The 23,226-nt window shown below is 37.2% G+C and overlaps 3 protein-coding genes across 15 annotated transcripts in view; 1 reads left to right on the top strand and 2 right to left on the bottom strand.

Annotated features, from left to right (window-relative positions):
• LOC136247368 (uncharacterized) overlaps positions 1–23,226 on the bottom strand; it is a 260,912-nt gene that overhangs the window by 42,880 nt on the left and 194,806 nt on the right. For all 7 annotated transcript variants that reach the window (XM_066039016.1, XM_066039014.1, XM_066039017.1 and 4 more), the window contains 3 exons: positions 18,185–18,703; positions 17,732–17,920; positions 17,398–17,505 (listed from right to left, as the gene is read on the bottom strand). In XM_066039016.1, the coding sequence (XP_065895088.1) occupies positions 17,398–17,505; positions 17,732–17,920; positions 18,185–18,703 (816 nt within the window). The remainder of the gene's footprint in view (positions 1–17,397; positions 17,506–17,731; positions 17,921–18,184; positions 18,704–23,226) is intronic.
• Positions 1,425–6,622, top strand: LOC136247360 (uncharacterized). Of its 3 annotated transcripts, XM_066038982.1 has the most exons (11): positions 1,425–1,613; positions 1,670–1,921; positions 1,970–2,074; positions 2,121–3,116; positions 3,167–3,214; positions 3,272–3,777; positions 3,825–4,028; positions 4,080–4,307; positions 4,454–4,676; positions 4,724–4,765; positions 5,333–6,620. In XM_066038982.1, exons 1-11 carry the CDS (start codon positions 1,439–1,441, stop codon positions 5,629–5,631), a joined length of 3,078 nt encoding a protein of 1,025 aa, XP_065895054.1. In that variant the 5' UTR covers positions 1,425–1,438; the 3' UTR covers positions 5,632–6,620. The 3 variants fall into 3 exon arrangements, with proteins under 3 accessions (XP_065895054.1, XP_065895053.1, XP_065895055.1); XM_066038981.1 differs by having other exon boundaries at positions 1,670–2,074; XM_066038983.1 differs by lacking the exon at positions 3,825–4,028 and having other exon boundaries at positions 1,670–2,074; positions 5,333–6,622.
• LOC136247361 (uncharacterized) lies at positions 5,077–7,258 on the bottom strand. Of its 5 annotated transcripts, none has more exons than XR_010697431.1 (3): positions 6,777–7,258; positions 5,554–6,712; positions 5,077–5,506 (listed from the first exon to the last, which is right to left on the bottom strand). XR_010697431.1 is itself a non-coding variant. In XM_066038985.1 (3 exons), the coding sequence occupies exons 1-2, from the start codon at positions 7,065–7,067 to the stop codon at positions 5,568–5,570; spliced, it is 1,320 nt and encodes a 439-aa protein (XP_065895057.1). In that variant the 5' UTR covers positions 7,068–7,258; the 3' UTR covers positions 5,081–5,506; positions 5,554–5,567. The 5 variants fall into 5 exon arrangements, 2 of the variants coding, with proteins under 2 accessions (XP_065895056.1, XP_065895057.1); XR_010697430.1 differs by having other exon boundaries at positions 5,080–5,506; positions 5,554–5,604; positions 5,720–7,258; XM_066038985.1 differs by having other exon boundaries at positions 5,081–5,506; positions 5,554–5,604; positions 5,785–7,258.

Raw genomic sequence — 23,226 nt, 5'->3', positions numbered from 1 at the left:
CATCACCACTTTGACCGTGCCTGCATGATCCATGCCTTATTTCCAGTACAGCACTCACAGTAATTATTTATTATACATATACGTGATGTTGTCATTATAATTTTACAACAGGTAAAATGTCCGACTTGAAAAAATCAGCAGTGGAAGAACATTGGCCTGCCATAAACAACCAGTCAATGCCTGCCCCTTATTTTCAAACTTGAAATGCAAACCCACAATCAATTGTAATGAGTGCAACTATAAAAACACTGTCACAATTTTCACACCCATTGTTATTAAATACTAGTTTTCAACTCATTTTTTTGGAAAAGGTCAACACATTAGAAGGCCTTTGAGATAGTCTTGTGCCTAGCTGGACCATTAGCGCAAACACCATCTGGACAGGTGCAATGCTAGAGTGTTTTGGGCCTGGAAGTGCGATCCAGCCAGAATATTGGATGGCCAATCAGAATTGAGGAGTTACACGATCGCATGAATGTATTTTCATTATTGACGTACATTATGCCATCGGGTATGTACACAAATTCTACGCCTTTGCAACCAATAAATATCCATTACCATGAAAATATTATAGAGAATTAAATTTGACAGTTGGAAAACTTTTACAATCGTCAACAGTAAATCTGGGAAAGACAAAACGGATCAAAAATGTGTAATTCAAGAGAAGACCTGTGAACCAATGTGGCTTAATCTGACAAAGATCTAAATAACTTATTATGATGACTGCAGCTGCAGCCAAGCATTTCTACAAAACTTTCATATTTTCAGTTCAAAGGATTTTAGAAATATGAACCCACAATCAATTGTAACAAGTGCAGCTATAAAGACATACAATTTTCATTGAGATGTTCAACTTGTAGAGCAACTCATTTACAAGTATATTTTTTGGAAAGGGTCATACACTTTTGGAGACCTTTGCGACAAGGTACAAGCATACTGTGGTATGCCAAAAGGCACCTATCAGGTGAAGTAGCTTTTATCATTATCGCTAGTCTGATAGCATTACTACGTCAGTTGGTTGGTTGGTCAATCAGTCTATCAGTTAGTCATTTCACAATTACAGTAAATAAAAAAAAAATTCATAGTGACTTATTGGAGGTGTCTGGGGCCACACTGAAGACACTTGGGTTTCTCGGTGAATCTGTTTGTGAGAAGGTGTAAATATCCATGACTCCAAATATATAGTACTACCAAGAGTTCATAATATAGAAAGAGGAGAGAGTGTCCAACTCTCAATATGACCCGTATAAAATCACCGCGTCGAGTATCCCGTGTTTCTCTGTATATTTCCGAAAATATTTAATACCTTTTACCAAATCAGACACGTTGTTGATTGGCGTTGATGGAGTGGGGAATCCTTACGTACCACCATATTATACTGGACACTGCGCTTAAGTAAGACGTGCGCGTAACATAGAATTGCACGTGATGTTCAAAAATGGACGATGGTGACGGTACGCGCTCAAGTAGCGGGCGCACTAGTACGCGGGAAGAAGCCTCGGAAGAAGCACGCACCCCAGTCCGTGATGCTGGCCATGGTAGCGGCAACAGACGCCTTGTGTTTAATGCCAGGCCAAGACTCTTGCCTAATGAACAGCCACTAGCCGTCTCAGGTAATGACTCGTGACTACTGCAAGTATGTGCACGTACAGCTGGCCTTTTTTTTCAGGAGTGCCTCATGTAATATCACCTTCCCATGCGTACCCTTTACGCTACAATGTGAGCTATCCTGCTGGTTCGTACTACCAGACTGAATGCCACCTCACAGTACCTCCGTACAACTTGCCACCTGTGTTTGTGAGGCCAGCACAACCTTTCTTTCAATATGAAAGTGTATTTCCAATGGGCATAGGTACACAGCCACTTCAGAATGCAGCACTACTCAGTATTAGAAGCCAGTCATTGGTTCGACAGGGCATAGGTAACCAACAAGAAGATATAATGAATGGTCTTATTAATTGCTTTGCAGGAAACAGCTTCAATAGTAGCGCAAGTACTACTAATGTGAGTATCCAACCACTTGAAAATACAGATGATAGCTTGGTGGCAACTGATCAGAGCACAGCTACAACAGGTAACTAAGAGATGTATAAAAGCATTGTATAGTATTTACTATGAAGGAGATGTACCTGTGAATAACCAGCAAAGTCATGACATCACATCTAACCAGACACAAGAAGACAGCAATGATAATGTAGCAGCCACCACTGAGCCAACCAATTGTGTTGAGTACGCTACTATCATAGACGAGGTTATTGTGAAAGGTCAACAGGCATATCCAGACCTTGTATTTGCTAAAAGAATGGGAGATGGTAATACTATCTTAGATGTAACACAGAGTAATATGAAAAACATTCCCAATGCTGGGTATATATCTGTGGCAAGAGTAATTTTTTATCAATCATCTACTACTTTATGTTATGATGTTCAAGTACTCTTAACATCTGTGCAGAAAGGAACAGTGCACAATGTAGATGAAGCTATAATGGTGTGTCGTATAATATCCTGTGAAGGAGACCACAAATTTTGTCCAGGATTGAATGAGACTGAGTATTATGACAAATACTTTTCCATTATTCGATTCCACTTGGAAAGTGTCCGACTGTGGGATAGACCTTTTAAGCGTATCGACTCCAAAGACTGCACCTTGTGGTATCAGCTTAAAAGTAATGCATCTGATATGCAGAAGAGCAGTGATGAAGTACTCTGCAGACCGTGCAAAAGATTAAACAGTTATCTTGATCATCAGCGAAGAAGGTCAGATGTCAGTCCAGGAACGCGTCTGAAGAGGCAACAGCCGTCATCACGATATAAGTTGAAATATCTTTCACCTGCTAGTATTCGTAAAAGAAAAGCTGCAACTCAGAAAGAACGGTCAAATGACAAGGCAAAATTATCAAGGCTTAGTGAGTTTGATATTACCCTCGAAGATGACCAGTCGGATGAAGTTAGTGAAGTTCTCCAGACAATTGAACAACGATGTTCAGAAGAACTACACAGCATTCTCAAGGAGGCTGATGCCCACTCATCTACTACTGGAAAATCAATTCGAAGTTCATGGGAACGGGACAAGGCAAGCTGCAAGGCACAGTTTTACAGTGATCAAATACAGAATGGTAAACTTGTGCATAAATAAATATTTGTTTTGATGTTTCATTATTACTAGACACCGGAAAGAAAGGAAATCGTTGGAGTCTAATTACAATTCGGATCGGTATGTCATCCTTAATACACTGTATGAGTGTTTATTAACATGTGATAAACATTGTAGCACTTGCAGTCTATGTACGCAGCCCAGCAGCTTATGAAGCTTTAAAAAGCTTTAATATATTGCAGTTACCATCCAAGTCCACCTTGCAATCCTATACTGGTGCTTTCTTGCATGAACCTGGAGCATGTGCTGAATCAATCATCAAACAAGTGGCCCAGTATAGGACTTTTCAACAGTCATTCCAGGATCAGAGTGGAGCCGTTCCTATGTCAGATGGGGCAGTCATTTTTGATGAGGTGAAAGTCATATCTTCATTAATATGGAACTCCCGAAGTCACCACCTGGTTGGTTTAGCGATGTCATCACAGGAGCAAGCTAATCTGCAAGATATTTTTGCTCTTTTCGACCCCACCAGTCGTTTAAAGCAAACTAGTTACATTTTGCAGTTCTTGTGGCCAGATCTAACCTCAAGTTTTGACATAGTGGGTCCGTATTTTACTAGTGAAAACCTGATGACTGCTAAATTTGTCATGGCATGTGTTCTGGAGACAGTCAAGCTTTTTCAGGTACGTGTCAGGATAGTAATCAATCTGTTACCATTCTTATTACATAGGTTTATGGCTTAAAAACTAGCATTTTGGTTTGCGATGGTGGAGCACCAAATTTAGCAGCTCTGAAAGCCAGCCATGGGTGCTTTGGAGCATATGGGAATAACACTCATAGAAACCTGTCTGACCAACATGTTATAAAGCCATGGTTTACAAATCCATTTAATCCACCAAATCGTATTTTTTGGCTGATCTGTCCAACACATCAGGTACACAATTAAGCAATCAATGTCATGTGAAATTTTTTTTGCATACTGTAGCTCAAAAACATGATCAATGCTTTGTTTGCTTCTAAAGATGGTGGAGCTAGGAAATTTAAGACCCCTGAAGGCATTCAATTTGGATGGCAGGCAATAGTTGACATGTACCAACGGGAATGTCAGAGACGTGATGATGGTGTTGCCAGAATGATTCCTAGGCTTCGTGAAATACATATTATAAGGGATTCTTGGACAAAACTGAATGTGACACCTGCTAAGATTATGCAGGTGAACTTTAATAAAAGTTGATACAATATATATCTGATATACTGTAAAACTCACAAAGCACTTGTAATATTTCTGATTGATGTACATGCATTTTGGCCTGCAGTGCTCATGTGTAAATACTCACTTGTCGTCTTTAATTTTTATAGCAAGAATTAGTGTTGTCTGAGTTGTACCAGTATGTTAACAGTATCCCAACACCCAATGATGCTGCCAACGTGAGATGTACCCTGGCATACCTTGAAGCATGTAATCAACTATTTGAGAAAGGTTTTCTGAGCCACTCTAAAATCTGTGATACCCAAGGAGATGTTTTGAAATCCATTGAACAGGGATATGAATACTTCAAGAAGTGGTACAATGATCTTTATGGTTAGTAAACAGTTGTATGTCACAGTTACTATTTTATATAATTGCAGGTAATGCAGCTACAACTGATGCAAGATTTTTAAGTTGGCAAAGTTAGTTTATACCATGAGTTGTATACCATAATATCAGAGGAGGTACGACACACTCACGTGAGCACATAGGACTTGTACAGAGCAATTAAAAACAGGTTTCATTGAAAACTTGGTACCAATTGAATGCTTTTTCTTATGCATAATTTAACAGTGCAGTGAACCCCACTGGTTTGATATTAATATACAAGGTGATTGGAGACATCGTCACGTGATGAAGAACTCATCATACGAAATGAAGGGCAAACGTAAAGCCAGATTAAGCATCAGTTCAGAAGTTAAAACATGCCATTAACAAATTCTATTTGATTGTGCTTAAAGTGTGTTGTACCTCCTCTGCTATAACATATTGCAGCAAAATTTGGCCAACATATGGTCCCATTTATGAGTTAAGTAATAGTTGCTTTAGAACTATTTGCTAGTCATAATTAATGAAGCTGACTGGCACTATTTAAGTGTGGTTACTATTCGAGGTGTAGCATCTAACCAAGTAAATACAGTATGTAGGCATTATGCTTATTTGTGTACAGTATTGTATACAACAGTTTACGTGTATGTTGTTTCTTGTAGCCTGGGATTTGTTACGAATCTGTGTGTATGGAATGACTGGATTTGCAGAGTGGTTCCTACACAAGTATCCCAACCACTTCATCAGTCCGATTCGTTTGTCAGGCAGTGCAGTGGAAACCCTGTTCAGCCAATTCAAGCACTGCTGTGGTGGAAAGCTGAGTTCATCCAACTATGCTGTGGCCAGAGCATCACACCTGATAAAACACACTGTATCTTCTCACCATAGCTCCAAGGGCTATAGAGATGTACCATTAAATCTCCCAGAGTGTGCACTGCAGAAGAAGAAATATGGAAAATAAACTAATTCCAATTATTATATAGTAATGTATGATACAACCAGTTCATAGTACACCCTTTTCATAAATATTACTACAAAATCTTACATACCCAAAAACCTAGAATACAGTACTTAAACAAGGGTGAACTTTGTTTAATGACAAAACTTTATTTACTGATTTGATTTGAGGTTCACATGATGACCTAATAAACTGTCCCTCAGGTTCAGCCCACTTAAAGTAGCAGTTCCTTTTTTTGCTGCAGCAGATTGCTTATATGAGTCAAGGAACTCCTGAATTCGTGTATGGCTCAGTTTACGAACCAACTCTGTGAAAATTCCATTTAGCTGCTTATACGGTAAAGAGATTGCTTCTGGTATTTTCCCCAATACAGTAGTGTAGAACATTGTCATTAGTTCTGTGTTGTTGTCCATGGCATCAGCAACTGACTTCACAAACTCAGTCCCCTGTTCACTAAATTGACTGACATTTGTGTGTTCTTTTGTCTTAACATCAACAGCTTTCAAGAAAGGCAACAGTTCTTGGCATGGAAAGTACATGTAGCCTTCATCTCGATATTTCAAATATGCCGGGATGTCAATCTTATCATTTTCCATGTGGACACTTAGTTTCTGTAACACTGTTATTTCTAAAGAAACTTGGTCTTTGTCTTTACTGGATGTTTTCATTTTATTGTATCTCGTCTTAAGCATATCTGCAATGGCCCCTCCACCAAACCGGTAGTATACATCATCAGTATCTTCATGAACTGCTGCCACTTGAATTGGTTCGGCTGGTTTGATTACATTTTGGCATTGTTGGAGTAATTCATTATATGTGGCGCTGAAATATGATATTAAAAAAGTTTTTGCAGTATCACTGTTAACTGAGTAGCTGCTACAAACTTTGTGCCATTCACTCCTGACTGTCACCACTTTCACTGCTAAGGGATCTGATGGGTGTAGACCTATATCTGTCAATTCACTGTTTTTCAACACAAGGAAATAACTGCAGTGGCTGTGCCACTTGAGTTGGAACTGTAAGTATCGTTCTTTTAACGTGGAACACTCTTCATACAATCTTAGAAATGTTTCTTTCAAGTGCTCTGTGAAAAACGATAGAGCAACTGGAGTGACAGAATCACAAAATGCTTTTAGCAATTCGCTTACCACTGAAACCTCCTTTGTTGTGCTAGACAAACTCTTCAGGGTAATTTCTTCGTTACTTGTAGACGAAATACGAGCTAAAACGTTTTTCTTTTCAGTTTTGTTCAAGACATGACGTCGTCGGGTGGTCTTACGCTCTCCTTCTTGCTTAGTCTTGCATCGCTCAGAAGTGGTTTTCTTCGATTTTCGTTTAGCGGGTGGTGGCTCTATTTCATCGTAATCTTCGTACTCTTCGTCTTGTTCCATTATCTCATCATCAAATACATCAGCTTGCCACGAGGCTTGTTGAGACATTTCAACATTGGCGCACAAATGGATTTAAGCGCTTTATTAAATAATTAATATATTGATAGCGTTTATTGAAAAGAGTCTGCATTATCACCTACTGTGCTGATCACGGATTGAAGCCATGACTTAACGCGGTGATTTCTCAGAGGGTATTGACACTTGGACACTCTCTCCTCTTTCTATATTATGAACTCTTGGTACTACCAAGAGTAAATAATGGAACAGAGAGTATCCAACTGCCATATACTGCATCAAAAATGAGCAAGTCAAGTAGAGAAGCCATCCTGTAGTGCTTTCAAAGGCAGTGTTGAATGAAGTAATAAACACCTTCTAGCTCAGACTGTTTGACTTCAAATCATTCCTGGACACTTCAAACAGTCTGAGCTAGCAGGTGTTTATTACTTCATTCAACACTGCCTTTGAAAGCACTACAGGATGGCTTCTCTACTTGACAGTGCTCATTTTTGATGCAGTATATGGCAGTTGGATACTCTCTCTTCCATTATTTACTCTTGGTACTACTATATTGGTCGTCTACTCAGGACAGCTTTAAAGCAAATTTAGTGGTGAAGCATGCTCATTATAATTACGGGTGAAATGTTAATCCTTAAACCAGCAAACTGGATTTGATAAAAACATGAACGAAAAATGCACAATACTTTTGCCATTTTACATACGTGGTTTTGAACAAGCATATCTTGTGAAGTGTTCATCCAATCTCTTAGAAACAGAAATTTTCTTACTTGGAAAGGTCCACCCTTTGTAACAGCTTATAACTTTTTAACAAACATCAAGGAGTTCACCCACTACGAAGCATTGGATCATTTCATTTCCTTTCACGTCTGTGTGATTGGTGTTTTTGTCAGCCATTTCGTCAATCATGTGATATCTGTATATCAGCTGAATCACTATCATGTGACAAACAAGATGATGCCCAGAGAAGGTCTATACGATGAAGTATGGCCGAGTTATGGTGTTTTGTGCATCAATATGTTAAGGAAGATGATGAAGAGATAGGTCCTTTGTACATTACAGGAACAGAGTGAAGTTCTGTGATGGGAGGATGCAATGAAGGATAACACCGTTCAAACCAAAATTTAACGGTGAGTAACATGGTGTTTGTAGCTTTTAGACAGCTTTAACAATTCTTGTACTTTAGGAGTTTGTTTTAAAGGCATGCGTATAATCCAGCTTTATGGATTATGCATTTTCAGTAGTTGGGTTTTAAAAAAAATTCCTGTGGGTTTAAGGGTTAATGAAGGTAGACCCGTGGATGAAGCAGTGTGCATGAGTTGAATATTTGTAATGTCACAGTTTTTAAATTTAGATTACAGGGCTCATAATATTTGTATGGGGGAGAGTGTCTAAATGCCAGTATGGCCTGTACAAACACACTGCTGCAAGTTAACTTTTGATCATATTTACACCTATAGCTGATGACAAAGAACTGTTGATTGGCATTGATAGGGTTAAGCCTTTCTTCTAAGAGAAGCTAGAGGTGTTACTTGCAGCAGTGTATTTGCTGAATGTATTCCAGTTAGACACTCTCCCCCATACAAATATAATGAACTCTTGAGCCTTGTTATTGTTAGCAATGTTTTTTTTTTAACACTAAGAAGACAAATCTTCTTGAACAAGGTTACTACTACACTAAAATGGTATGGTGCGGTCAAACTACAGTGGACAAAAAGTCTTCACCTTTCTGTACAGCACCCACTGCAATGCTCCAATATACAACATGATGTTGTCACTATAATTTACAACAAAGGAAGTGGCCGACTTGAAAATCAGCAGTGCAAGATGCTATGTACTTAAGTGTTTGTGATTGAAAATGTAACCAACTTGTCCCCAATTTCCAAAATAAATAAATATAATGATTGGCTAGATGTCTTTCTGTACACAATTGATAAAGAGACAATCACTAACCTACATAAGTTTATATTTGCCAAATATTACCCCTTTCAAAATTTGAATTGCAAACCCACAATCAATTGTAATGAGTGCAGCTATAAAAACACTTTCCACAACAACAATGTTAGTGCTTGAACGTATAATTAATCATATTTTTTGGAAAAGGTCATACCAAAGTTTGGAGACCTTTGTATCACCAGAGTTGGATATACCATTTTAATCTTAAAGCGTACACAAAAATTTGGAATTTGCAACTAGAGTAGGGACCATACCAAAAAAAAATTTTTCTAACTAGGTTAAGTAGTGCACGATATTAAATCACAATAACACAATAAGAAACGTTATATCCCTACTGTGCCTGAGTTACCAAAGCACAGTAGAGATATAACACTTCTTAAACCCCAGTGCGTGGGAGTATCAAAGCGCCGCGCTGGGTTATAACTACCATACAACTAGACAGAGCGGCGCTGCTACTGTACGATATATTAGTTATCACCCAGTGATAACTAACTTATCACCCTGTTGCGGAGCCACTCAGTCTCTTTCGTGACATCATAATAACCGCGAATGGCATTGTTTACCAATGGAACAAAGAGCCAAATAAGGAGATATTGATACAAAACACACCAATACAGCACTTAAAACTACCTAAATCTTACAAGAAAACTGTTAATCCTTTACACAATAACACTACAAGTTACCAATACCGTGATAGCTAGTTTAACAAATATCAAGAATAGTCCGTGACGATTTTCGCTCCAGCAATCACTCCCAACGGTCACTATGGTGAAGAACTAACTTCTTCTAGCTTCATCGTTCTATCTTGGACTATGGTAGCCACTTGTTGGTCTTTATTTTTCTCTTGCACACCACGCCACACCACCATACCAACTTCTGACGAAGGCGAATCGTACCTGGAACCGCTGCTTCATAACACCGCCCTTCGCTACAGTTTGTAGGCAGTATGTAAGGTCTCTCTTGTAGCTACGAAGTAGAATCTCCACACAATTCGGACGAAATCTTGAGCACAGTGACAGGAACTCAAACCGGAACTTAATTTACTATCCGTAAACTTCTGCGCACTCCCGCGCACTGGGATATAAAACAGTTATATCCCGTATACTCGGATGATATCATTGTTATTACACTTGTCCTCGGCTCCGCCTCGGACTCGTGTAATAACAATGATATCACCCTCGTACCGGGATATAACTATAACTTATTGTTTTACTGTGATTTAATATCGTCCTAGTTTCAGTACTTTTTCTTGATATGGTGCCCACTCTAGTTGAAAATTCCAAATTTTTGTGTATACTTGTTTGTTAGCTTTTTTTTTGTAAAATAGAATTATGACTGGTGAACCCACACATACTACATCAAAAGGAATAGTATCGCACGCCCCAGTTATCAATTATGGTCTAAAGATGCAGTATCCATTACGCTTTGTTGTTTGCCCGTTACACAGCATTACGAATCAAGAACTGTTCGAAATGTGCCTCTGCAATCAAAATAGCCACCATGAAAAATATGGACAATTTCCGTTATACAAGCCTAGGGAAGCCATCACGCGCTATCGCCAAAGTATTCATCAGTGTGCTTCGTTGTCCATGAAATGCCGAGAGAAATATATCTCTGCAATCAAAATAGCCACTATGGATATATGGACAATTTCCGTTACAAACCTAGAGTCTGTGGTGCATAATTTTTAAGTTATTGAGCAAGAAAGGTATGTTCCATATACCAGTAATCAGCTGGTGCTGTTTGCCATTGAATTAACTAAGTTGTGACAAGTCGATGTCTTTGAATACTGTCAACAATAATAACTTGGCTGCCTGATAGTGAGTGTTTTGGTAGACCTCTTAACCCTTAAACCCGCAGAGAACTTTTGGGAAATGCGTTTTTACACAATATGGATACTCATGGCGACACTAGGTGGGGTAACTTAGTTTTTACAGCCTACTTAAACGAACACTGTAACTACAGTGGCTTACTTGTTATGAAGTGATGAACAGCGGTGAGTCACGTCTCTGTGTTTCAAATTCTTTCCACGTGTTTAATTTCAATTGTGGGTTTACTCACGTGAGTCATATATGGTCTGATAGAAAATTTAATGGTGAATTGAATGGAGGTTGTTGCAAGGTGATAAGAGCAACCATCATCGAGCTATCGATCATTTTATAAAGGTATGTAAAAAGTTTGCGTGTTTCCTTACTGAAAAGTTATTTTCACTAGTTTTGACCTCACCATTTAGCATTAGGGTAAGACCCTAGGTATCATTTTAATCCTTGCTACATCACAAGTAGAATGACATAAATCATGTAGCCATAGGATGGACGTTTCAAAGTTATCACACTTTGTACAAGGCATGCATATTTATAAGTTTAAATCCAGTTTTCTGGAATATGAAGGTTTAACCCTTAAACGCGCACGCAGGTTTTGAGAAATGCGTGTTTACCAAAATTGGTTTTATATTGAAAGTGGTAAGAGTTTGCTAAACTGAATTAGCCTAACACCTTATATAAACAGAAAGTTTATTCAATAGGCTATGAGGGGAAGTTTAAATAACCACTGTAACAACAGGCGCTCACTTGTTATGAAGCGATGAAGAACAGTGTCTTGACTTTTTGCGATTTCGTATTCCTTCCGGTGGCAGCCATATTTGTAATTGGCTGAGTCATGTAACCCATATATGGCCTGAGGCATAATTGAATGGCGAATCGATCGGCGTTTATTGCAGAACAATAGAATGAACTGGGAAGGAGATACAAGTCTTTTTCCAAAGGTATGTAAACAGTTTTACGTGTTCATTTCGTAAAAAGTTAGTTTCATGGCGAGTTTTGGCCCTGTATTTCAGTGTAGGGTAAAACCCTACATATCATTTCATTCGCTATTACATCACGAATTAAATGATGGCAGTTGCGTAGCCATAGGGACAATGGTTCGGAAGTTACAGCGCTTTGTTTACTGCCATGCGTGAGGGCCACTATAATGGCCTTTGCGCGTTTAAGGGTTAAGGGTTAAGATCCTGTTATGCTGTACATGAGTTTTCACATTTGTTCGCTCATGACCACAAATATTGTATGGCTGCACTTAATCGGTTCAGCGCCACCTTAAGAGGCATGAATAAATCCAGTTAACTTAGTGCTTGCATTTTAAAATGTCTGGCAAACACAATATCCATCCTGTTATAATAACATAGTCCAGAGGGTATAACATGTAGAATAAAGGCATGTAGCACCATCTGACGGCATAATACAATTCAACCATATATGTGACCTAATTTTAGAAACCGTCGATATCCGCACAATTTCCAAAATGCATTTTATCTGCTCTTTGTTTTCTACAGGGACAGAGGAATGGACTAGTTAAGTTTCAGCTTCATAAGTTAAGCAGCGTTGGAAATACAGCACTAGACAGCTGGATGAGCAAATAAATTGATATGTACAGAAGCTATCGAGAAAAGAATCTACAGGCGCTTACATAAACCATCATAACTTACTGATACAACGGCGTACAGAATTGAATCTTTGCTCATTGTGTTCGCCATGAATTTGTGCATCCACCAAGGTTTAGTTTTCCCCCAGGCATGCTTCTGTGATCAAGAAGGAAGGAAAATTTACTGAAAAACGATTGCCAGTAAATTCTTTCGTCACCGCAATGTAAACAAACGTTTGTAACTTTGAAATCCTTTCGTGTATGGAGATGAAGCAAAGATTTTTGTACTCCCTATGAATTAGGGCTGGGACGAAGCTTTGAGGGTTCAAAGGTTAAGTAAACTTCGAATTATAAAAGTATCCTTCGAAGCTTTGTAATGCACTCATAGTCTACTAAAGAATTACAAATAAACATGGTTATCTTTATTGCACCTACTTATTCCTCTTGTGTGATCAATGCTCGTCTCTTCGTAATCAATCTTCGTGTGCCACGCCCACTTTTATACCATCGCAGTTCACCTTGCTACCATAGTTGCAACCTTAAAACACCTTATAAAGTAATAGATAATGCATGGAAAGTGTACTTTCAGCCATTTCTCGGTGTTTACCTGTGCATGATTGCAGTATAGCCGACACGCCCATTTGCAATCGATCGATCGAGTCATTCAGTACTGCTGCTATGCACTTTCCAAATGCTTACAAACTGTTTAGAAAGATAAACCTAAGAAGGATGTGCATAAATACAAGAAAACCTACAACTTGAAAACTAACACCGAAGCTTCGAATGTTCGTCCCAACCCTACTATGAATAGGCAAAACACGATGTTGCCAAGGATTTATCCATTGGAGGCTTAATTCGCCCACCTGCGAGGTGATAAAAACTTGGTAATTTTTTTCTGGAGCTTGCGTTCTTTATCCATAGTTATAAATGCATTTTATTACAAAAGTACTATTGTGTGTATATATCGACGGTTTTCCAAAATTCGGTCACATAATATGGTATTTCCCATCCTTTGGTCACAAAGGTCTCCAAAAGTGTATGACCTTTTCCAAAAAAAACAACTTTTATTTGAAGTTAATACGATTGAAGCTTTTATAGGATCACTGTTTTTATAGGTCCAACAGTTACAATCACTTGTGGGTTTGAGTTTTTCTAATAATATTTGATAGTATCATTTGGCTGTAAACCAGTCAGAAAATTGCATGTCTGCACGTCTGTCCATTCATCCACACGAGCAATATGCTTTAACCCAACAAGAAAATTCTATTCTATTGTTTGTATGAAACATAGACTGCATTAAAACTCATGAACGCTACCCATGTAAGCCATTTCATTGTGTTTCTCGAGGGAGCTGTATTCCATGTATAAAATTATGAAATAGCAGAAAATGCCATTTTTAAAATGCAAACCCACAATCAATTGTAACTGGCACATTTATAAATTGTTCACAATGTTATTCTCTACAATTGTCTTATATGTCCTTTTTTATTTTTTTGGAAAGGTCATATACTTTAGTGGAGGCCTTTAAGACATCAAGATATAGAGTGCTGGTGTACTCAGCTAAATTTAAGAGGTTGTTCAAGAAGTGTAATGCCTCTATAAAACACAATTTACACAACCAAACATTGTGTAAGATTGTTAAACGCTAGAAAAAAAAGATGATTTGTACTGAGGTTTGAGTTGTACTGGAACATAAAATCGGTCTGTACAGAAACCAAAATGCAGTGGTAAACGAGACATTCCTTTCTTTGAGATAAGCCCCAAGAACTTTTAAACACACTTTGCCTCACAGGGAATTGAAATGATGAAGGTGGACACTGCTAGCCTGATAGTCTACACCATGAGTACACATCTTGTCAAACACTTTTTGTAGAAACCTTTATTACAATGTAAAATACATTTAAAAACTGAGGACCGTGTCAACGGTTTGAATTGCTTTGCCAAAATACACTACATACTACAAAAATATATGTTGACATAAATGTAAGAAAAAAGTTAATCATTTTTAATGATTTACATTAATAGTGAGATGATAACATTATTTTAGCCATTTCTTACAACATTTGATTTTACAACTTTTTACACTACATGGAAATAGAAACACCACACTGCGACTGACTGATGTTATATAATACATTTTCATCATAATTATAGTATTATGACATTTCACGTCATATTCTACAAAGGTCTTCAACTTCAAAAGCATATGACCTTTTCAAAAAAATCTGAACTTTTAATTCAACACACTAGTTTACGAAACATTGACAGTTTTTATAGACCCAATGGTTACAATCACTTGTGGGTTTGAATTTTTCCAATGATACCTGATAGTAAACCAAGTTTGTTCTGTGTCAATCGTCACTATGTAAAATAGCAATAGAAAATGTCTGAGGTTTGCCTTTCGCGCACTGTAGGGAATAATGTATCTACAAGACCATGAAATTCTCGAATTTCATTGGCTACTCACAGGTATCTAAATTCTATAAACCCTTGTTTACATTTCAATATAACCGCCTCTAAGGCGATACAAAACAGAGTGTAACATTGGCAACACATGGGCGCTTAACTGGAAGTGCCTACTAGTTTTCGAAGGCTTTTGAAATAACAAGATAACCAAGTGGTTGGTCAGAAAAGTTTCATCTTGCAATCTTGATAAAGAGTGTCATTTTGTGATGGTAAGAAATTAAGTTGTAAAGTGCTGTATACCAAACAATTCATGAAACAAGATGCATGGAAATGAGTTTGCTTAACAACAATTTATTTGTGAAGTATGAGCTCCACCGTAATACAGTGTGTGTGTATACGTGTGTGTGTGTGTGTGTGTGTGTGTGTGTGTGTGTGTGTGTGTGTGTGTGTGTGTGTGTGTGTGTGTGTGTGTGTGTATGCGTGCATACTTGCTTGTGCATAACACATGGAGGCAAGGCAGAGACATCAAAAGAAAAGTACCATTCCATTGCACAATGCGGCATTGGACTGCTGTTTCATGGGCATTCCGTTGCCATTTGAGCAAAAGTTGTGTCACCATTTTAATGATGCTTTATCATTGCTCCATTGCAATTTCATTACTATCAACCTTAAACTGTCGAGAAATATGAGTTATAAATAGAAACTACCATGCCTTACTTTTTCTGTTTAAAACTATAAGAAAACAGACTAGTAGGTTACTGATGACAATCTATAATGGAAATTACTGCCAAGGGTTCATAATATTTGTATGGGGGAGAGTGTCTAACTGTACAAACACACTGCTGCAAGTTCAGTTTCGATCATATGCACACATTTCTACTGATGACAAAGAACTGTTAATGGGTGATGGTTGGTGTTGATAAGGTCAAGCCTTTCTTTTAAGAGAAGCTTGAAGTGTTACTTGCAGCAGTGTGACACCCATACAAATATTATGAACTCTTGTTATTGCACTGTCAAGGGGGGTGAAGTCCGTCTGTAGAGCAAAATGTATATTTCGATATGTGAAATCATTTTACCTTGATAATGGATTTATCTCAGTAAGAAGTAATATCATATGGTACCGCTTTGTAAGTATAGTTTTACATCCTAAGGCTGCAGCACATGTTGCTGTCAGACCTTCAGTGCTGGTCACTATAAAGTGCTAATAATAATGTAGTTGAGTAAAAGTCATATGCTGGGTATTACTAAAGCTGGAACGGAACTAATTAGGATGCACGCTAAGTAGAAAAATCGGATTTTACACCGTTTCCAAATGACACACAGTGACTAGAATTATGCTAGAGTTCATTTCCTTCTACTCATAGACATTCTAGAAATTGCTCTCTTGGAGTTTCTATTTAATGCCCGCCACGTGGCATATTGTGTGCTTACCAATCCATCCAATTCTGACGTAGAATTACTTCCTTATCATTCTAAAAGGTAAACTACTGTAGTATTTTCATGTTATAATCGTGTCCAAGCCTTTAGTAACAGTGAGGATGGTTTTCTGAAGTCTGCTAGTATTGGACAGCTAACCACAGTGTATGCTGGTGTCTGTGAATTATATGCTTACAAAATTATAGTTTAGCAGGCTAAATGATAGCTTTTCCAGTGTAGATGATTGCAAAATGCATTCTGGCAGTGGGAATTAAATAGAAACTTTGAGCGAGCAATTTCTAGCATGCCTACAAGTAGAAGAAAACCAACTTCAGCACAATTCTAGTCACTATGTGACAGCAAGAAATGGTGTACAATCTGCAATATTGATTTATTAATTTGGCATGCATCCCATTCCGTTACCCTTTAGTATAGTAGTGATCCATTATTGACGTGTGCAGGGGCTACATAAACTCCAGAAGTAAAGTAAGGGGCTCCATTTCCCTCTCCATTTCATCTAAACCTATAATTGCTTGCACACATTCAGTAGTTCACAGCCATAATAGCACTCTTATAAAGAGATCACATGATCTTAAGTATGCCAAAAGACTGACCCACCACATTCTTGTAATATAAGATTCATTTGGAATAGCCGTAGTCATTTTTTAGCAGAACAGAATCAGTTTTTAAAAATTCATTACACATCACCTGCACATTACACTATGCCATGATTGCTATGTACAATACAAACTAACCACTTTTTATTTGTAAGACAAAATTGTTATGAGAAAACTAAAACCCACAATACATAGTAGTTGGTTCCCTTATAAAATGAAGTCTACAAAGTTAACTGCCCAACCCCATATCGATTCATCCTTATTGGATCGTAGGATCGAAGCAATCCCATTTTTTGGAAAAGGTCATACACTATTGGAGACCTTTGTAGTAACAACACAAAAGATACACAAAAGATACACTGAGTACACTACAACACTGGTACTACGAGATAACCTTTGTCATATGAAGAGTCCAAATGTACATATACTAAATGTGTAGCATCCTATATATGCATACGATTTCTAAAACTGAAAACAGTTAAACATAATCAATAGTGCACAATTTCTGCTAAAAATGTATTCAGTTCAACAATACCATTATGGTAACTCACTCGAAAGTCTGTTGCTTCAGCCTCTAGTGTCTCCTGGTCCAAATCAATAAACTCCTCATCAAAGTTGTATAGCTCTTCTTGTCCCTCTGATACCAACCGGTGTGCCTCCTGTAACCACAACAACAATATAACGTGAGTAAACTTGTAAGTCATGAAAAAGTTAAAGAGTTTGAATCAAAATGGACAAAAGTTAAATTTAACCCATTGGGTTAATCTTTTACACCACTTGAAATTCATGAATGTAAAAATTTAGTATACAAACACTTCGCGTTTCTTTATACAAAACTTTAAACACACATCCATTTTTACCAATAAACAATAAACAATAAATTACCTGCAGTTTAACAGCAAACAGTAATTCTGATACTCGGAGGTTTCCACACTGCTTCAAGTGTCCCCATAACTTCTGAATATACTCCAGCTGTGGTGAGACCTCTGTCTCCGTGGCAATGAGGTTACCCCTGGCTTTACACAACTCTAATTGATGAGCTCTAGCCTCTAACTTCTCTACTGACAACATGTCCTGTAAAATAGTACCTAAATAATTTGCATTATAAGAAAACAAATATTTCAAGAATTGAACTAAGTATAAAATTCATCAGATGCATTTACTCTTTAATAGTTTTAGAAGCTCTTACAATAGGATTTTTTTAGACAGACAAGATTTAGTCTTTATATAGTATTACTAAATGCTATATTCAGGTGGTGTGGTGGTGTATGTAATGGAATATTAAGGGAAAGATGGCTCACAAAACCACAGGATAACTACAAATACACACAAACCCACCTCTATCATTCCAGCAATGCATTCTGCGCTATGTGCACTCGGCTCAGGCTCAGGCTCAGGATCTTCATATTCTGCATCAACACTGCTTTCTCCTGGCAACATAGTGGAATCAGAAAGTGAAAAATCTCCATATTTGATTCCCATGTCATTAAACATTTTTTTCCAATCCACAATCAAATATTGGTAAGCATAAGGCAAGTTGTTTGGAATCCATGTGAACATGTTATAAGTGTCTTCAAGCCAGTCATTTAACTGATCAATTTGGTACAATATTTCATCTTCTTTGTGTGTAATTTTACGCTTTAGTACAGAAATAGTTTTCTGACATTTTTCAGTCAAATTTTCACATGTCTCAAGCATCTGATTGGCCCTTTCAAATGATGCAAGACAATGTTCTAATATTTCTTTGTCTCTTTTACTATCTACTAATGCAGTATCAAGTGTGTTGTCAGCTGGTGGAGGCATCAATTTAACCTTCTCCAAAACAGTCTGACACTCTGACAGTCTGTCAGGATAAGTCTGTAGGGAATATGATACTAATAGCACATTGACTTTTAAAAGACAAACAATAAAATATCTAAACTACACATATGCTATACAGGTTGCATGCATCATGTGTGTGTGTGGCAATATAACTTTCATATGTGTAGTTGCATGTACACAAGGTCAAGCCGGGTGTGCGTGGCTTTCACACAACACGAGAAGTCATATTTAAACTGTTGTAAAACTTTCACGGTTAAGCTTAAAATTGTATATAACACATAATAATCATTTCAATTTAGCAGGAAAACTTTTGTGGTGTAAACCACAAAAAAAAATTTCCCCATATACGGTATTCACATTTCTTTCCATTTTATTTTACTTACAGTAAAAGTATTTTCAGTTTTTTATTTAGTATTTTACTTACGTAGTTAAATGCTGTGGCATTTATTACCTTAGTTCCATCAATGTGTAAGGTTGGCCACCATTTCATTCTTGAAAATGATGTTTAAGCCTTTATATTGAAATTGTCATCACTCAAGTACAGCTACTACTGAAGGTGTAGTGTTTAATATGGTAGTGGCCATAGTAACAATGACAGTGGAATTTAGTTTAATATAACCTGTCGAAACCTGTCGTTAAAAATAAGCATTTGTTAGTGCTAATGATAAGTAAATTACTCGGAAAATATTATGAAAGTGAATACAACCCAACTGGTATACCAAGTGATCACAATTTTATCACAATCAAAATTTCCTACAAATTCAGCATAGCAATGGTGACAAGGTGGTGGTTGCTCTGGACCAGATATACACCTGTATCAGAAGATATGCTGGAGTGCTATACTTGCCATTAAGATTTACTTGAATAGTGAAAACATGTTATTTATAACCATTCCCAATGGGGGTAACTGACACACTACGGGAATTAACAGGACTAACATGAGGGAGTTACTCAGGCAACCGTTTAAATTCTTTATTTATGAATTACAGGTATAGTCTCTACAGCATACATAAAGATAAGGCTAGAATGCCATACAGGGTTTTAAAAGTCATGGATTGTAGAAATATGGCAATGCCAAGGATGACTATATGAAGAATTTCTTGGAAAATGTTTGCTCATCTCTCAAGTACTGGGCCTGTGATACATGTATCCTTGCTGTATGGACATCAAATAAAAAGTACGTGAATAAAATTTACAGTGTGAGTAGTATTGTGGTTTAAGACATACTCTGTTCCTGCCAACAATTCCCTCCACTTTCTTGTAGTCACAGAAGTGGCAGCTATGACCCTATCAGTGTGTGCAGTATGTAAGTCTCCATGTGTCCGAATATACCCACCTACACAAAATGCTGTCAATTAGATTTGAGAGGGTCAGGTAATGGGATTGATTTATAACGAGAAAGGAGTTTGGTTTACAAGAGATTATCAGATCTCTAACCATTTTCGTTACATGACAGAGACCTTTCCAAAAAATAAAGAAAAAGGACAAGTAAAACTAATGCACAGCAAAGTTTGCTGCTTATATAAAAGCACACCAATGATTTGATTGTGGGTTTTAATTTTAATCAAAACATTGATTGTATTATGCAAAAGATACACATACTTTAGGAAGAATACTGTAAATTGGCATTTGTAGGGTAACTACCTAAATACATGGTAACAACAAAGGATTACTTTTAAAAAGAACAATGATTAGTTTTTCACTACTTTATGTTCTCCATATGTTCTTCCTCATTCTCCCTAACGCCCGATAGTTTTTCAGCTATGGACCATTTCTTTAACCCTTAAACTCGTGAAGAAGTTTAGGGAAATGCGTGGCGTGTTTACACAATATGGGCACACATGGCGATGATAGGTGGGGTAACTTAATTCCTATAACCCACAACAACACATTGATTAAAAGTCTGTTCATTGAGAACGTTAAACGATCACTGTAACTACAGCGGCTTACTTGTTATGAAACAATGAACAACAGCAAGTTGCGTCCCCGTGTTTTAAAATTCTAGCCATGTGTTTAATTTCAATTGTGGGTTTACTCATGTGAGTTGGCCTGATGAAAAGTTTAACAGTAAATTGAATGGAACTTGTTGCAAGGTGATAGGAGCAACCACCATCAAGCTATGGATTATTTTATAAAGGTATGTAAAAGGACTTATAAACTAGAGAAATGGATTAAGTATGTGTGCCTCGTACAAAACGCTGTAACTTTCGATGTGTTTGTCCTATGGCTACACAATTGATGTCATTCTACTTTAGGATTAAAAGGGTTTTACTCTAACACTACAAAACTAGTTGTGTAAGAAACATTTCGGTAAGGAAACACAAGGGTTAAAGGTGTGTAAAGTAGTGTTGTGCGATATGACAAATTTTGTATATTGCCATGACGATTATTGCTCTCTTCTTTCATCACAATATGATAAATTATCATGATATACAAAGTGCGTGAAGTCATGGTAATGAATTGCTAGTATTTGAGTATAAACATGTAAAATAGTCCCTAACATGCACTTTTCTCTGTAAGTAGGTCTGTTATAGAGAAATTAATATTGTCTTGAACATCATTTTCTGATGAAATTGCTACTAGAGGTGTACCGATGTACCAATACATATCGTATCGGTGGCCGATATAGACATTTCTACTATATCGGTGGGAGTTGATATTGCTGCTAAAAACCGATATGATACACCGATATACTATCTTGAGGACACTGTCCAATGATCAAGCCACATTATAAACTCTTTAACTAACAAGGATGAGAAACAGTAGTTATCTTCCTTGTCTAAAAGCAGTACGCTACGCGAAGCCATCTAAGTGCGTGGATACTTACTGTTTTGTTATCACAAAGCTTACCAATCATACAACAAACACTCATAGTGATGAGCTTGGGGAAACAGCAATAAGATGAACCAAGAGCACAGCATAAAACAACCAGCCATCTCTACAAGCCATTAAAATGCGGAGTAATCCGGACTAATCTTGGCAGGGGCATGTATTAAAATATTTGTGGATGCCTTATAGTCTGAGCTATCAATAGAGGCCACACCACCATGGGTAACCAAGCATAGCCAATAATCTTAAGACTGTTTCTTCAGTAGTTTCTTCAGTAGTTAAAATAAAGTTGAACATGACATATGTGGTTCCTCAAATATAAATAGCTACACTTAGTTATATCGGTATATCGGATCGGTATCGGTGTTCAGACTCAGTATATCGGTTTATAATGGATCGGTTCAAAATTTCCCTATCGTTACACATCATATATACACCATCATATATCACGATATAACGATATTAATTTTTTTATCACAATTACGATATAAAAATTAATACATCACAATAATCAATATCATTAATGCAAAGCATTTTATTTTTGTGGCAGCGTTTGGTTTACATGTGAAATTGTCAATTAATTGTGTGGGTGACTCATATTTTTACAATGTTTCCTAAAGTTCTGCCAGTAACCCCTTTCATGGAAAAAAACAACCCATGTAGTTGTGAAGAGTGATCAACCATTGTGTGGGTGGTCAATAAATACACACAACCATCTATAGCCTTACAACCATACTTTCGCAAACAAACAAGCCTAAACTGACACCGACTGATACTTATAAAATTAACTAATATTGGCTACTGCCGATAATTCAACTGATTATCAGTGCAACATTACTGAAAAGGTGTCTGGCTGCAGCTCAGCATGGGACCACGCTCAGTACATACGTAAGCTGTACACAGTATAACAGAATTCATTCAAAACAAAACCTTGGCCATGCTGAAATGGTTAGCATTTCAAGTCTTACGTTTCATCAACACTACAAGATCATTCATGCAGTACTATAAGTTTGCTGAGTATTAATATTACGTGTCTTTTTTCTGTATTGTTTGGAGAGGTCTCTGTCGTTAACAGAAATGGTCAGAGATTTGATAATTGCTCCTTCCTCATAAATAAATCCCATTACCTGACGCTCTCAAATCTAATTCACAGTATTTTGTGTAGGTGGGTATAATCGGACACACAGGGTGAGTTATGGTGACCTTTGACAATAGGACTATAAACCGTCTCCTAAAGGGTTTACCAGGAGGGTGGCAAAACCGGTTAAAAGCTTCTGAGCCAATAATTGACTTGACATAGACAAAACCGGTCCCAGTTTTTTGATAGAAAGTTCACAACACTACTCATCTAGTTTAGAGTTGCATTAATATGTAAATTTACCAATATAATGACACACATTGGCTACAGAATCACTAATCCTTGTTAGCACCTGAACAAAGGTTTTCTATGGATACTACAATAAACAAAAACCTAAAAAGGCAGTTACTAAATGTTTTGTAAAAAAAGTAAAAAAAAAGTGAAAAGGTCTAAGCAAAGATATGAAAAAAAATCTGACTTGGGGATTGAAACCTTGGCCATTCTGGTATTTGTCTCATGTTTTATCAACAACACTACAAGATCATAGATGTACTTAAATGAAATAAATGCTAACAATCAACATTTACTGATATCTATACTGACATCTATACTGACATTTGGTACATATCTAATTTATTTCTAGTTCACTGCG

Source organism: Dysidea avara, chromosome 2, assembly GCF_963678975.1.
Source record: "Dysidea avara chromosome 2, odDysAvar1.4, whole genome shotgun sequence".
NCBI classification, from domain to species: Eukaryota; Metazoa; Porifera; class Demospongiae; order Dictyoceratida; family Dysideidae; genus Dysidea; species Dysidea avara.
The sequence above is the reverse complement of the archived record's forward strand: the minus strand, read 5'-3'. Positions and strand labels throughout refer to the sequence as shown.